This window comes from Oratosquilla oratoria, chromosome 12 (genome assembly GCF_046742065.1).
Source record: "Oratosquilla oratoria isolate Oo_2021 chromosome 12, ASM4674206v1, whole genome shotgun sequence".
Classification (NCBI taxonomy): Eukaryota; Metazoa; Arthropoda; class Malacostraca; order Stomatopoda; family Squillidae; genus Oratosquilla; species Oratosquilla oratoria.
Genome location: NC_134788.1, coordinates 31,539,197 through 31,556,480, shown reverse-complemented (window position 1 = coordinate 31,556,480; position 17,284 = coordinate 31,539,197). Strand labels below are relative to the sequence as shown.

General features: G+C 38.7%; 1 protein-coding gene across 1 annotated transcript; it reads left to right on the top strand.

The window, feature by feature from the left end:
- Nucleotides 1-10,382: 10,382 nt before the first annotated feature.
- LOC143031252 (uncharacterized) lies at nt 10,383-17,260 on the top strand. Its single transcript, XM_076194846.1, has 3 exons — nt 10,383-10,645; nt 12,973-13,118; nt 16,495-17,260. Exons 1-3 carry the CDS (start codon nt 10,422-10,424, stop codon nt 16,956-16,958), a joined length of 834 nt encoding a protein of 277 aa, XP_076050961.1. The 5' UTR covers nt 10,383-10,421; the 3' UTR covers nt 16,959-17,260.
- Nucleotides 17,261-17,284: the final 24 nt, after the last annotated feature.

Below are 17,284 nucleotides of genomic sequence, written 5' to 3'. Positions count from 1 at the left end.
ATTTAGTAAAATTAAATTGAAAAGTAATTCAGGCTTCAATTCTTTGTGTATCTAAAGTGGATAAGTAGTTTGGATTCATATTGATGAGAAGCCATACAGGTGCAGTAGTAATGAGATGTGTTAAATTTACACTTAAAGTATGTTTCAATTCACTCAAATATCAAAACTTATAATAGCAACATCTGTGAGACTTAATAATAGTAATACATACATACATACATACATACATACATATACCAAGGCTTTTTTCCCCTTACAAGGGAGGTAGCCAAAAAGGAAAAGGCATAAAATCATTCCCACCCATTCCATCCCTAATAATAATTATAATAATAATAATAATAATAATTAATAATAATTAAGTCATCGAACTGCACACCCTCTGAATTGGTTCTGAGGCTTACTGGTAATATGCTGCTAAGAAAACTGTAGTGTTTTTATTTTATTTTATTGGCTACCCCCGTGTAAGGGGGAAAAAGCCTTCGGTACATGTATGTATTTCTTCATTTTAGTTTATGGTAACAGGTAGAAAGAAGTTTAGGGGAGAAAAGATTTTTTATTTTTTATTTATCTTAGTATAACGATAGTCTGCCCTGTGTAAGAATGTTCTTCAAAATAAGACAATTAATCTTAGAAAAGAAACCGGATCAGTTAATCTAAGCTGATGCATTTAGTGTCTCTTAATACTAATTTTCAATATAACCAAACGAAAAGAATTCGTATTTATTTTATTACAAACAAGTTAGAATTTCCTTATTTTTTAGCATGTTGCGCTGTTTTGAGCACTTTAATGATGTTTATGTGTATTATGATTTAACATGGTATTTCTACTTTGTCTGATGTTGTCTACGTGTGGGCTCACCATACAAATGGCTCTGCAGTCATATATTTCGGCGATGTGGATCACCCATAAATATAGGCAGATTTTCATATTTCATACACCATAGATTGTCGTCCGATAAGGACATTATTTAGAGGGCAGGACAGAGTAAGAGGGTGGGAGGGGGGATTTGGGGGTCTTGTGGAAGGAAAGAGTGAAATGGAAGGAAGTAAGAGACACTTCAACATCACAATGCCTATTTTGCGTAACAGATGTTATAGAAATAGGAAACATCTTGGAATGAAATGTAAATTTAAAAACAAGAAAATGTACATAAACAAAAATATACAAGTAAATATCAAAAAGCATTTTTTGTGTCTTTATCTTAAGAGCCAAAAGAAACATTATATTGTATTTATATCCTTTGATTATTAATTTCAAAATATAATGATGATTATTATCTCAATTACGCAAGGTCAAGATTTTTACTTAAGGGATACTTTGTTATTCTAAAGCCCACCGCAATGTGTATTTATCTAGTAATTCTAGTTATATATACCTATAGAATTGTAGTATATAGGAAAGGAACAACATTCGATGGATCCCGTCTTTCCAATTTATCAATCCTAGCCTCAATAGAAGAATTGTAGAATTCATCCCCACCCCCCACCAACAGAAACTGAACGAAAAGATCCGAAGTGCTTCGCCGTCGCTCTGCGCCGTCACTCAAGTCATTGTAACATTTATTATTATTATTATGATTATTATTATGATTATTATTATTATTATTATTATTATTATTATTATTATTATTATCATTATTATTACTATTATTATTATTATTATTATTATCATTATTATTATTATTATTATTATTATTACTATCATTATTATTATTATCATTATTATTATTATTATTATTTTTATTTTTATTATTATTATTATTATTAATTATTATTATTATTATTAACTATTATCATTATTATTATTATTATTATTATTATTATTATTATTATTATTATTATTATTAATTATTATTATTATTATTATTATTATTATTATTATTATTATTATTATTATTATTATTATTATTATTATTATTATTATTATTATTATTATTATTATTATTGTTACATTAGATTAAAAAAAAAAATAATAATAACCATGACCTGAACGACGGCGAGGCATTTCAGACCTTTATCGACTAGAGTGCGTTTGTGTGTGTGATTCACCATGGTCTTTGATCACGTGTTGGACTCGTGATCGACAGCTATTACCCTCCCGGAAGAGAGCTCAGAGCTCAAATAAGACCGATCTATGGGTAATGCTGTGACCTTACATGCACACACGCACCCAACTCCCCGCCCACGAGAGTTGGAGAATCGGCTCGCAGTGCAGCGATACTGATATTATATCAGCCCTGGGCAGGATTCGAGCCCGGACCGCGGTAGTGGTAGCCGCGAACGCTTCCACTGCGCCGTCAAGTTTGTGTGTGTGTGTGTGTGTGTGTGTGTGTGTGTGTGTGTGTGTGTGTGTGTGTGTGTGTGTGTGTGTGTGTGTGTGTGTGTGTGATTCACCTTGGTCTTTGGATCACGTTTTGGACTCGTGATCGACAGCTATTTCCCTCCCGGAAGAGAGCTCAGAGCTCGTATGACTGATCTATGGGTAATGCTATGACCTTTCACACACACTCACACACCCAACTCCCCACCCACGAGGGTCGGAGTAACGACTCGAAGCGCAGCGATACTGAATTTCAGCCTTGGGCAGGATTCGAACCAGTGTGTGTGTGTGTGTGTGTGTGTGTGTGTGTGTGTGTGTGTGTGTGTGTGTGTGTGTGTGTGTGTGTGTGTGTGTGTGTGTGTGTGTGTGTGTGTGTTTACCTAGTTATATTTTACGGGAAGGGGAGCTATGCTCGTGGGGTCTCGTCTTTATATCTCGTTTTATCTAGACTTTTTAAATTCGTGTATTGTTTTTGCACACACTACTTTCTCATCTAACTTGTTCCAAATGTCTATTACTCTGTGGGGAAAGCTGTTCTTTTCAGATCTCTTCTATAACTGTCTTGTGTGTGTGTGTGTGTGTGTGTGTGTGTGTGTGTGTGTGTGTGTGTGTGTGTGTGTGTGTGCGTGTGTGTGTGTGTGTGTGTGTGTGTGTGAGGGGGATTCTACGATTGATTATATATATATATATATATATATTATATATATATATATATGTGTGTGTGTGTGTGTGTGTGTGTGTGTGTGTGTGTGTGTGTGTGTGTGTGTGTGTGTGTGTGAATTTAAACAGCTACAAATATCCACCAACGTAAATCCTTGCGGTATTAATTCTTTTGTGGTCGTCGTCGAACGAGACTTCCAAGGGAGCTTGTGGTGATGATGATTTCCAGGTCGGAGCTTCAGTGGTGGATCGTTCAAAATTGCGGAAGATTTTTTTCTTCATTGATCAATGTGGAACAGAAGTTTTCAATATTCTTTTTAATAAAACTCCTAGAGCTATCCTATCCACTTTCCCAGCTCTGCATCAGTGGCGGCGCCAGGGGGGGCTTGGTTTTTTTTAGCCCCCCAAAAAAGTGGCCAGCCCCCCCATTAGCCCCCCCCCAACTGAAATGAGCAAATTGAAATTTTAAATCACTCATTGAAATAATTTCATTAAGTGGAATTTTTAATTGCCAGGGCTAAAGATTTGTCAGCCAACAGTGCTAGCCCTACCATTAACCCCCTCCCCTTCTGAAATGAGTATAATATATGTGTATTATCATATTACTATTAGCCTCCCCAAAAATTTGCTCAGCACCCCCCTTACCCTCCCCAACTAAGAATTCCTGGCGCCGCCGCTGCTCTGCATTTCGCCGATTGGTCTTATATTTTATAAGAACATAAGAATGAAGGAGACTGCAAGAGACCATAAGGCCTACACTAGGCAGCTCCGTATCCATAAAGTTGTCTAATCGTTTTTTTAAACATCTGATAGTTTCAACGCTTACTACATGGTTACTAAGTTTATTCCATTCTTCGACCACCCTATTAGTAAACCAATTCTTGCCTATTTCCTTTATAAATCTAAATTTGTCCAGTTTATAACCATTACTGCGAGTCCTGCCCTGTTGTTTTAATATGATGACCTTGTTTGTATCACCCTTGTTTGCATCACCACTTGAACACCTCTATTAGATTACCCCGCACTCTGCGTCTTTCCAGAGAGTGTAAGTTAAGGTGCCTAAGCCTCTCTTCGTAAGGCACATTTCTGAGTCCATGCATCATTCTGGTCATTCTTCTCTGTACTGATTCTAGTGAATTGATGTCCATTCTGTAGGACGAAGACCAAAACTGTACTGCATAGTCAAGGATGGGTCTAACTATCGCTACATATAGTTTAATAATTACCTCTGCACTTCTATTCGTTACCGTCCTAGCAATGAAACCTAATGCTCTATTTGCTTTATTTCTGGCGCTAATGCACTGTTTCCTGGTTTTAAGGTCCGGACACACTAGAACTTCCAAGTCTCTCTCGCACTCAGTTTTCTCTAAAAGCTTGTTATCTAAGATGTATCTATTTTTGGAGATGTGTAGCCCTACGTTTAACACGCTACACTTAGAGATATTGAAGTTCATTTGCCATTTCACCGACCATGTGAACAATTTATTAAGATCATCCTGCATAATCTCTGCGTCGTCTCCTGACCTAACTAAGCGCCCTATTTTTGTGTCGTCCGCAAACTTACTAACATCACTATTTATCCCGTCGTCTAAGTCGTTTATGTACATAATGAACAACAAGGGACCCAAAACCGAGCCCTGGGGGACCCCACAAGTAACATTACCCCACGTAGATTTTACTCCATTTATGGTGACCCGCTGCTTTCTGTTACTAATGCAAGTTCTAATTCATTATAACACTTTTCCTACTATGCCATGGCTGGCACCTTATCGAACGCTTTGCTAAAGTTGTATAAAGTTGTATGACTCTCGATCTCTGTAGTCAATGCATTACCATCAACATCTGACTCTTTTCCATAGGCAAGTATTTCTTCAATTTTCCTACCCTGATCCCTGAATGTTTCTGCTTTAAGATCACTGCAGTTGAGAAGCACTCCAAAGTTGGCTTTCATTTCCCCCGGACACAGAAAGCGTCCTTCCAAAGACTGAATGCCACAACATTATAGAAAGAAAGGTCACTTCCATTTTCTTCATTGCATTTTGTATCGGTTCATTAGTTGCCTCATAGGCAAAGTGCCAAAAATTTTAGTGTGCTTCAACCTCTTCTTCAACACTGCATCAGTGTTTATTTATTCACAAATTTCGTTTGCAGAGACTTGTGCATTTAAAACCAGTTTTCCTGTACCTGATAAAAAAAAATTGCTTTTCTGGACGAGGTTCACTGCAACATTAAGTTGTATGTTAACTGACTGAAGAACCTTGCTTGTGGTCTTTATCTTTTTTTAAATACTTTCATGCCAGACCACACAACATATTTGGAATCTAAATCATTCCAATTCTTCAGCAAGAGAATGGGCTTCGACTTTCACTATAGGGTCATTAACGTTTCCGTGTTCTCCAACAATGCTTCTCTCACTTTATCTGGCTGGCAGCGTTCAATGCTCTAAATTCGACTTTCCCTGGGAGTATCACACCAGGACTTGAGAGTAACACTCGCACATTTCTGCAGGATGGCCCATCTCTGAGGAGAGCCTGAGAAAAGGTTGTAAATATTTTCCACATATCCGAAAAAAAAACCCAGCTGGGATCCTTTGGTGATTTAGCTGCATCTGAAACCGTCAGATTTATGGTACGTGCATTGCAAGGTACACAGAGCTCTCGTGGATTCTTTGCTAATAGCTTAGCTTGAACACCTTTATTCTTCCCTTTCATATTTGCTCCGGTGTCGCGGGATTGTTCCCGGCAGTCCTGAAATGGGATGCTTAATTTCTCAAGCCTGTTAACCCATTAAACTCCGATGACAAGATATCTTGTCATTTGGTCAAATAAAACAAAAAATCATAAAACACCAAAATGTTTGATCAAACACCCGAAAAATATGACGTCAGTCCTCGCTTCGCTGCGAGCGAAGCGAGGATTGACGTCATATTTTTCTGGTGTTTGATCAAACATTTTGGTTTTTTATGATTTTTTGTTTTATTTGACCAAATGACAAGACATCTTGTCATCGGAGTTTAATGACTTAATTTCTCAAGCCTGTTAAGAATAAGGGTGGTAAACCCCAAGACACTCGATTTAGGAACTACTGAATATCACAAAAAGTATTTTATTTCAGGTGTCTTTCCAAGAGTAACTGTACGCAAAATCACAGACATCTGTTCTTTGTGGCTTATATCTGGTGTGCAGTCCAATATTATGGCGTCAATTTTGAATTCTTTGATTTCTTCCACCCTTTTGTCCATAGCTTTATCACTGATACAACGTATGAACTCATTTTGGGTGGTTTTCCCACCAAGTATGTTGTATGACGTGTTCCGTACTCAATTCGCCTTCATGCTCTCTCAAAACTGGGTCAGATTTTGACAAGAGTTCAACTTCTTTCAGGAAATTTCCATTATTGTCTTGATGTAACATCGATCAACAGATCCCCTGAATACAAGATTCCTCTCTGTCAAAGATTGAATGAGAGCGATTAAATGGGTGAGAACATCTCTTCAACGATTTTTTTTCTGATTCCATCAATAATCCTTCCTTAGAAAGACGCAGCTATCTTACCATATTATTACAATGACCCATGCTATTCTCATGCTGTTTCAGCAGTGCACCTACATTAACCAGTGGCGCTGTCCCTCTTTTGCCAGTTTTGTTGACTTAGTAGAGAACAAATTGCAGCAGAAACAGTAGACTGTAGCGTTTCTTTTTGTGTAAGTGAGCCAGCTTTGTATGATGTTTCCCTGTTTACAAATTGTCTACAGGTGTAGTGAAAGTGGAAGCTACGGCCTACAAGTTTCTTTGGAAATGCCCAGCTTTCATCATCAGGTAGTGGCCTTCTGCCTACTAGATCAGTCCTTTCCGAGCCATGCAGCACAGGAGACCACTCAGCGGAGTCAACTGGAGGAGTTGTTTATCCTTATTGATGGCTTAGCTGGTTGAGAGAGTCCGCGGATATGCAACATTTATGCTTATTGGAAGTGCAGCTGGTAACTGCTCATTTTCAAGTACTTTTATATGCTCCTCATCGGTGCCGGCAACTCTGCAGAGGTTAAAACTGTGAGCAGAAATAAACAACAAAAGCATGGTATGGATATCAAGGACTTGAAACCCACCAAAATCACATTCGATCAACAGTCCCATTAATAAATTTCGGGTAACTTAGTTTACGCGTTGACTTCATTTCGTGAAACAAATGCAAAGTATACCAAACGTGCATCATACAAATGAATTCCAATAAAGAGAGGAGGAAAGGTTGTGCTCGCAGTAGACATTCTAACTGGGGTCTCAAGAATTTTATCAATCCAATCTAAATTAATCTAATATTTTCCGGTCGCACTTGGAGGTCCCTGGTGGCGGAGGGGGAGGGGAAGGGGGTCGGCTAAGCAGCCGCTTAATTCGCTTATGCCTTGAGTCGGTACTTGTCCCCGCAACACACTCAAATTGGTCTCCTCCGCAACACACTCAAATTGGTCTCCTCCGCAACACACTCAAATTGGGTCGCGCGGGGCCCTTGACTTTCGCCACTGTCCTCCCATCAGTGCAGGGTTGCCGTTTTGTAGAATTTTGTACCAAAACATAGAAAAATAGCAGCACGTGGCAACTGCACGAGGACACGATTTTTTTTCTACATATCAGTAGGCTGTTCAAAACATTTAAAAACTAAAGCTGTCGTAACAAAAAGAAAAACACTTATCTAGTTATCAAATAATAAATGGTACATCAGAATATGATTTTTATTGGTAACTATGTTAATTATAATTTATTGTACCCCAAAAGATACGTTTTTACGGTGTAGAAAAAAATTCTACGCGCAAGTTTCAGCTTTCTTTTTGCAATGATAATATAAAAAAATATTTTATTCATATTTTACTGAATATGTTAGGGCATGGGGTTCTTATATACATTCAAGAAAAAAAAACTAGAACCAACATTTTGTCAAAGTTTGACAAGTATATCTTGCTATGGAAGTCTGCACACGCCCGAGAAAAATGTATGCCCCTGTATGGCAACACTCCCATTCTACACGGCAGTGTAGAAAACGCGGCATCCCTGCATCAGTGGTGAATTGGTGAGGCGCAACAGAAGACCTGCCAAACCGCCTAGGGCGGTGGTTCCCAAACTGGTGGTTAATGACCCCCCTGGGGTTAATTTAACTAAATTTTCGGAGGGGTGACAGAAATAATAATAAGAACTCTGAAAATTAAGAAGCCAATCATTCCTTAACTAGCTTCAATGCATGCAACTCGGTGGCGCGGTTGGTATAGACTCAGACTGTCAGTACGGAGGTATCGGCAGTACCTGGTTCGAATCCAGCCCAGGGCTGAAATTATTTCAGTATCGATGCGCTTCGAGTCGTTACTCCAAATCTCGTGGGCGGGGAGTTGGGTGTGTGTGTGTGCGTGTAAGGTCATAGCATTACCCATAGATCGGACATACGAGTTCTGAGTTATCTTCCGGGAGGGAAATAGCTATCGTGTATCCATTACTAACTTACTAACCATCACCCACCACGCACGTGATCCACATGCTTGCAACAGAGCGAGACTTCCTCTTGCTTACCTTGCGTTTCCCACAACATGCACCTAACGCAGCACATTTGAAGACAAACAAGATATAGATGCCCAGTGTCACCAGACTAACCTATCATAAATCCTTTTATTATAACTGCCCTAGTATATTAAGCATAAACTAACATATATATATAATATACCAAACAATATCCACCAATTATAGGACTAACCCTCTTACATAGAACAGACCCCATGCAATGAATAACAAGACTAACACCCTTGCTTGAAACCACTAACACTCCTATAAAATGTTTAACACCCATGTCACGTGGGCGGAGCTGGAGTAGGTGAAGAACCTACCGCCAGAGGCTAGGTAGGTCTAGACCCTACCGGCCAGAGGTCAGAGCTATTGTGCCCTAGGTCAAGGCCTGGCACTTATTGTATTTAGCCCAAAGGGCCATTTCCATTTGTAGTTTAACCTGAATCTCTTGTTTGAATAAACAAAGAAAACTCCCGCTTTGGAGTCTATCTCGCCGCATTAAGACCTCCCTACTTAACCATATAACCTACCATAACGGTTACAATCGATCACGAGTCCAGCACGTGATCCAGAAGACCAAGGTGAATCCCACTGATGTTCTCTACATCTTTGACAGTAGTCATTAGAGATGCACAATGTTCAAGTACAACAGCTAAACGAAAAGAATATTTGTTTTTATCTGAACCACATGTATCAATGTTGGCAACATTTTGCGAAAGGGGTAACATATTTAATGTGGCATGTTAAATTAGGGGTAACAAACTGAAAAAGTTTGGGAACCACTGGCCTAAGGTAACCTCACAGTTACATATATTGATTTCAGCCTCCAACTTTCCTGCCCACCCCTCCTGAGACACGACATCACCCAATAAATATTCCTAAGATCGAATCGCAACAGGGTTGTATTTTCTAGGTAGTCCATAGTCTTCTATACACTTCAGTTTATCATACCTAGCCTCAAATCCATGCACAGTTCCAATTCGATTTCTAATGATCATATTTAGATTTGAATTCATATATTACTCCGGGTATTGATACATCTGTATAGAAAACTATATTTCTTTAAATCAAGAGATCTATTCTGCCAATGCATTCTATCTCCTTTAATGATATGAGCACTGTAATCATATCACCTCTTTCTATTCAGTCTTTACGTATTTTGTTAGGATCTCCGGGCTGCCTTACCTGTACTGGGTTGTATTGAATTTAGCAAGAAATAAATACAGGATCACGTGCATAATATAGCTCAGCTTAATGTAAGGGATATAGCATGACCCCCCTGGGGTTAATATAACTAAATTTTCGGGGGGTAACGGAGGGGTGACAAAAATAATAAGAGCTATGTATATATATATATATATATATATATATATATATATATATATATATATATATATATATATATATATATATATATAATATATATATATATATATATATATATATATATATATATATATATATATATATATATATATATAATCAGGATGAATACGAAATATAAATTACTATGCAACAGCATACATTGCATATTAGTATTATTATTACTATTATTATTATTATTGTTATTATTATTATTATTACTATTTGTTTAATCTGCTTTGGTTGAAAAGAAAACGTCTCTGAATCTGAAGTTAACAAAAAGAAATTATACGTACATAAATATATATATATATATATATATATATATATATATATATATATATATATATATATATATATATATATATATATATATATATATATATATATATATATAAAATATCTAAACTGTCTACGCTTAGTAAACAAACATTTATCCAGTTTTTCTCACAAATTTAATTATTTTAAATAATATCGTGAGTACAGCTGGTATATATGATAAAGCCTGTCACCAGAGACACTGTTTTGAAAACGACATGTCTTGTCGACGAACATTTGCAAGTGAAAAAGAGCGTTTGTTGCTCATTGATTTAGTTGACAAGAAAAAACACATCATAAACGACAGTAGAAATCAATCCAGCGTGAACATGCAGAAACATATTGCCTGGGAAGAAATAACCAGGCAATTCAATGCTGCTGAACTTGGACCTGCAAAGTCTATCAAGCAGATACGAAAGATATGGGAAAAGATTAAAGGAAGGTACAAAACCGAACGATACGTATTTATTTAAGTATTATTTACTATGTACCTTACTATGGGCTACTATGTTTTTTGTATTCTTGTTAAGTTATAATTGATATAGTTATATTTTTGCAAGTCGTTTCCAGGACTGAATCAAATTGTTTAACCAGGTTAAAACCTCCAAGCGATATCGTCAGTACCTACCCAAATAAAACTTGCATTGGCAGATATTAAACTAAGAATTACAAAGAATTAATTTGATGGCTGCATGAGAACTTTAATTTTCACACAACTTTTATTCAAAATCTCATCCTTGTGTATAACAACAACTGCTTGTTCTGAACTTCAGTGACAGCAAACCCGCATCCCCAGAGTATCCAGCAACGATTCTCGGGTTATGTAAATATCTCTCGGAAGAAAAATTTGACTGATGTCTATTGTGTTAGTGTAGGTATCTTTCTGTTGAGGAGAAGTTGCTAATTGTCACTTCTCCAAGATTTTCAACAGAGAGGTTCCCTCTGAATCCACTCTTCCTTGAGAGGACAGAATCCACTTGGCCAGGCTTCGGTGTGGATTCCATCCAGCTCCTCTAAATTACCAGAAAAGGCTGGATGACTGTATCACAGATAACTGTCCAGGATGAGACACTTCACCCCATATTATACAACACATCACGGAAGACTACTTCGTACACAATCACACACACCGACAACACAATATACACTGTAAAGGATTTGTAGGAAAACTGTCCAGAATGAAACACTTCACCCCATGTTATACAACACATCACAGAAGACTAAATTGTACAACACAATATATACTGCAAAAGATTTGTGGAAAAACTGTTCAGGATGAGACACTTCATCCCATATTATACAACACATCATGGAAGACTACATCGTACACAATCACACACACTGACAACACAATACACTCTGTAAAGGATTTGTGGAAAAAACTCATTCCAATGTTCTTCAGGAAGACGGGATTGCTCAACCAGACAGCCTAGGGAACGGCAACAACAGGCAATTAATCTTGTTGCTTCTGAAAGATGGACATCAGAGAGAATCACCTCCCCACCTCTTATCTTCAAAAAGTATCAACCTAAAACCTCCACCAGAAGGTGCAGCCCCTGGTGACTGATTCTCACTCCCCAAAACAGGTTTAACACTGTCTTCTCTCAACTTGACCATTCCCCCTGCCTCCTCTTTCCCATGCAAGAAGAATCGACAACCAGTAACTATTCATGTGTTAGCTGGTAAGGTAGAAACAAACACTAATACCATGCAGACAACAGTCCAAAGTTTCCTCTTAGGGAAATCTACAGGAGGGTCCAAGGTCTGTTGCTAGAGACTGTGGGTGTTCAACCAGTATAACTTTATCCGCTTGGACCTTAATCTTGCAGGTGGTCCGGAGCAGTTCACACATGGGGTTTGTTGTCCACTGTTACAGTGCCGTCGTCAGTTCCCCTTATGTGAAAAACTGTGGGGAGATAGTTGAAGTTGGTGGATATTGGGCCAGGTACAAGGTCTAGTAGCCCAATGGGTGACACCTCCATCAGGAGGTGAGGGTATTGATGGGGTTCTGAAGATGGGTGATAAGGAGACAATTCTCCCTGATGCTCATCCAGCAGGACTACCTCTTCCAGGAATCCATTGCCGGCATTCAAAGGATTAAATGATTACAAAGGCGGAGCATGCCGGCAGGAGACCTTTTGGTCGATATCTAGGTTGGATGCGGAAAAAAAATCATAACAAAAATAAATCAATAAGTAAAAACTATAATAATGTAAATAACAAATAAAATACATAGATAAATGCATAGGTATAGTTAAATAATAAACAAACAGGTAATTAGTAAATAATAAATTGACATATAACTAATAATAAATGAGAATCAGACAAATGATAACAAAACAAAAACAAAATATAAAATAAATCATAATCATTACAGCATCTTGCTTAGGTGTTTATCTAAATGATTCTTAAAGCTTCAAACTGAACTACATTGCACTACCTAAGCAGGAAGTTTATTCCATACATTAACTACACGGTTGGCAAAGTTGTTTCTACCCACTTCCAAATTGAATATATTTCCGGACAGTTTGAGACCATTGTTTCTTGTCTGATTCTCATTCAATGTGAAATTTTTTTCACTTTTGATGTTGTCAATTCCCTTTAGAATTTTAAAGACCTGTATCAAGTCACCTCCGAGTCTATGCTTTTTTAGGGAAAACAGATTCATATGTTTTAGTCGATTTTTGTATGATTTATTCTTATACTTAGTGTGGATGAGTATGTCATGGACTTTGTCCACACACTGATTTTTTTGGAATATCATCTCAGAGCTAAAAGGGAGCAGGACCTCCAGAAAGTGCAGAGGATGAAGACAGCTCAAACATCTGCATCCACTCATCCAGGATTGGATAACCCAGGGGTTGATAGTGTAGTAGTTATCTCTCCTTCAAGGAATTTTCATGGTCTAAACGCAGGTAAATATTGGCACTGTCTTGCCAGTACACTTAAGTAAAACTGAGGAGAGCAATTTGTTTAGGGGGTCAAGGGATTATTTATCAATATAACTACACTGTAACAAGAATAAGGCTAAGAGGGTGGGGTGGGGCTTTCTCCATCTGAACCTTTTTCAGCCAAATGTTTTTATGAAAAAAAGTAGGCCTCTCTCTCATCCCTTTCAATCTCATCTTTGCCTCCTTTGTTCTGTGGTCCCAGGTTCCTCACAATTTCCACCACTTTCATATTAGAATTATTGTTTTGAATAAATTTCTATCATTGCTGATTCATTGGACCGTAATTCTTATAATAATACTAATTGTTGCTTCAAGTGGTTGGTAATCGTCCTTGGGTTCTCCCTCATATCTCTCTGGGAGGAAACATTGAACTGTTATCAATGATGTATCAGTATTGGTCTATTTTTATGTCATCAATTGAAAGTCGTACAAAGAGGGGAGCAGTTTCTGGTTGCCAGCTGTGAAAAGGTGGAATACAAAGTTGGCAGTAAGAGAACTTAAACTTAATCCAGAGACCTAGCATCAGTCCCTCAGGTGGAAAAGGCTTGATGGGGTTTTGAAATGGGGCAACAGGATGATAATTCTCTGTTGTCCATTTTGTAGGATCATCAAAACAGACACCCGTTATGGGTCCCAGCATCTTTCCGATTAACATATAAATAGACACATATCTTTTTTGAATACATACATACATATACCAAGGCTTTTTCCCCCTTACAAGGGAGGTAGCCAAAAAGGAAAAGGCATAAAATCATTCCCACCCATTCCATCCCTGAATACACTCCACACCCCTCCACCCTCCCTCTTATCTTAGCACATCCTGGATGACGGGTCATCCCTGCACCTTGTCCACTGCCCTGGGTCAGAAGCAGTGTCGCAAGACACAGCACATCCACAGCAAGGCCGCTGCATTAAATCGGTGACCCCCCCTCTCCGTCCCCCCATTGCATAAAAGGAGAAGACGGGGAGAAATCCCTTCGGGCTGCGTCAAATTTTACTCACACATACTACCTCACCCCCCATCCCCCTGCCCATTCCACCTCATGCAATCACAACATCATCCATATACAACCATTCTCCATTCACCCCTGTCTTCTGTCCTCTCCCGTCCTTCCTCAACAGACATTCCCCTCTTCCCCAAAGCCCCTTTCACCCCATCCATCCACCTCATCCTAGGTAACACTCTCATGTTCACTCCACATCTGCCTTCCATACCTCTTTTACTAGTCTTTCTTCACTCATTCTTTCCATGTGTCCAAACCATCCCAATATTCTTTCATCAACCCTATCTCCCAGCTCCTTTTCCACCCCTGTTCTCCTCCTCACCTCCTCATTTCTCACTCTATCTAGCCTAGTAACCCCCATCATACTTCTCAGAAACCTCATCTCAAACACATTCAAACTCCTTCTCTCTTCCTCTCTTATGTTCCATGTTTCTGCCCCATACAGTGCTGTTGGCATAATCACTCCTCATACAATCTCCTCTAAGCATCCATTCCCAAATGTCTATTCCTCATTACACTTTTTAATCCACCAAGACATTTACTTCTCTCAATCTACATTCTACCTCCACCTTTTCCTGCCACATTTGCACCTCAAGTATCTAAAACTATCCACTTCCTCCAGTCGCTCTCCCTTAATGCTCACTTCCAGTCTACTGCCACTTTCACCCCTTGTACATCTCATCACCTTACTTTTACCCACATATATCTTTAGCTTTCTTCTATCACATACTCTCCCAAACTCTGCCACCAACTTCCTCAATCCCTCCTCCGATCCTGCCACAAGCACAGTGTCGTCTGCAAACAACAGCTGGCTCACCTCCCACTTTTCTCCATTTTCTTTAACCATCTCCAATCCCTGACCCACTACCCTTGCATTTACCTCTCGCACCACCCCATCCATTTATAAATTGAACAGCCAGGGTGACATAACAAATCCCTGACGAAATCCCACCCCTACCTCAAACCATTCACTCTCTCCATTTCCAATCCTGACACAAGCTCTACTACTCTCATAAAAACTCTTGACAGCTCCCAGAAGCTTTCCTCCTATCCCGTATATCTGCATAACCTCCCATAGTGCCTTTCTGTCTACCCTATCATAAGCCTTTTCCAGATCCATAAAAGCCCAATAAAACATCATTACCCTAACCTATAGCTTTCTAACATATCTGTCTTACCACAAAGATATGATCTACACAACCTCTACCTGTCCTAAATCCACACTGTTCCTCACCAATTACTCCTTCTGTTCCTCTCCTAATCCTCTCAATCAAGATCCTCCCATAAGCCTTCCCAACTACACTTAACAAGCTAATCCCTCTGAAACTGCTACATTCACACTTGTCCCCTTTTCCCTTGTAAAGAGGAACTATACAGGCACTCCTCCAGTCCTCCGGCACTCTACCCTCTCTCCAGCAAACATTAAATAACCTCGCCAGCCAGTCCACCATCACTGTACCTCCCTTTTTCAGACATTCTGCATGGCATCCATCCAGACCAGGTGCCTTACCTGCTTTCATCATCTTAACAACTGCCTTCACCTCATCCTTCCTTATTTCTCCTCCATTCTCCTCACTCAATCTTATTTTCTTTGCATTTCCCACTGCAGCTATCTTTCCCTTCCTATCCTCCTTCACATTTAGCAACTCCCTAAAATATTCTGCCCATCTTCCCCTTACTGCCTTCTCTTCCATTATCATCTCTCCACTGCACCTTTTACCTTTTCTTCTCTACTTGATTCACCTCTTCCTCTCTTAATTTCTTTCCAAAACATCTTTTTGTTACTTTCAAAATTTTCTGTCATACTCTTACCCCATTTCACATCTGCTCTCCTCTTTGCCTCCTTTACCTTTTGCTTTACTTCTCTTTTCTTTTCTTTATACCTCTCATATGACTCCCTCGTCCTATTTTGTAACCAATCTGTGAAAGCTCGCTTCTTGTCTTCTACAACCTTCTTTGTTTCCTCATCCCACCATTCACTACCCTTTCTTCCATTTCCCTGTCCTTCTTGTTCCACACACCATCCTTGCACACTTTATGACTCCCTCCTTGAACCATCCCCATTCCTCCTCCACACCCAGCTCTACTCTATCCTTCACTCCCTCCCACTCCTCCTTCAGCTTCTTTTCGTACTCCTTCTCCTTTTCCTTTTCATTCAAAGAGTTCACTCTAAGAACCTCCCTACCTTTTGTCCCTTTCCTCTTTCTCCATCTATCCTCCACTCTCAACTTACCCTCCACCAAAAAATGATCTGATATTCCCTCACCCTCTCCCCTTAGCACATGTACATCCTTAACTCTTTTTTGAATACTTGCATATATTTTTGGTGATTTCAGGCTGTCCAGAATTAAGAACTGATGTCCAGGACCTGCGTGTTAAATCAAAAAATGAAGAAGTAACATCAGGGAGCTCTTTAGTCTCTGACATAACTTCAGCCTTTGAAGAGAACACCCCTGCTGTGGTTTCCTCTGTCCCTGCCCATAAAATACAAAGGAAACATACAACTGCTTCAAGATGTCCAGAAGTGACAGAGGCTAGATATATGCAATTCCAGAAATTACAGCAAGAACATGAACTCAAGATGCAGGTAGTAAATGAAGAACTGGCTGTAGCAAAACACTCTAAATTGGCTTATGAACAGTGGGAGAGAGTTGGTCAGGAAATACAAAAGGCTACCAGAGATATTCAAGAAGCCTCACAAGCTTTAAAGGAGGCTTCTATGGGATGGTTGAAGGGTTTACATAATATTGAAGAAGCCTTAAATTTTTTCATTGCTTTCTTCAAGGCATATAAAAAATGAGTTTTCTAAATAATTTTGTCATAGAAATAATGGGTTTATGATGGAACTTAAACTCCACAGATTGATAGTGAAATTCCCAATTCATTTCTATTATTTTAAAACCATGGAATAACCTTTGAACCCATAATGGTCTTGTTACAAGTTTTACTGATAAGGGAATTAATGTAGTAAGACGGAAAAGACATTGTTATAATAAGTTGATCTTCAAATATGATTTCTAATATATGATGACCATACCATTTCTATTTTTGCTCTGAAAATCCGATTTTAATAGTTGCTTTCCAAATATGTGAAACCATAAAAGTGTGTTTTTTTCTCATGTCCTT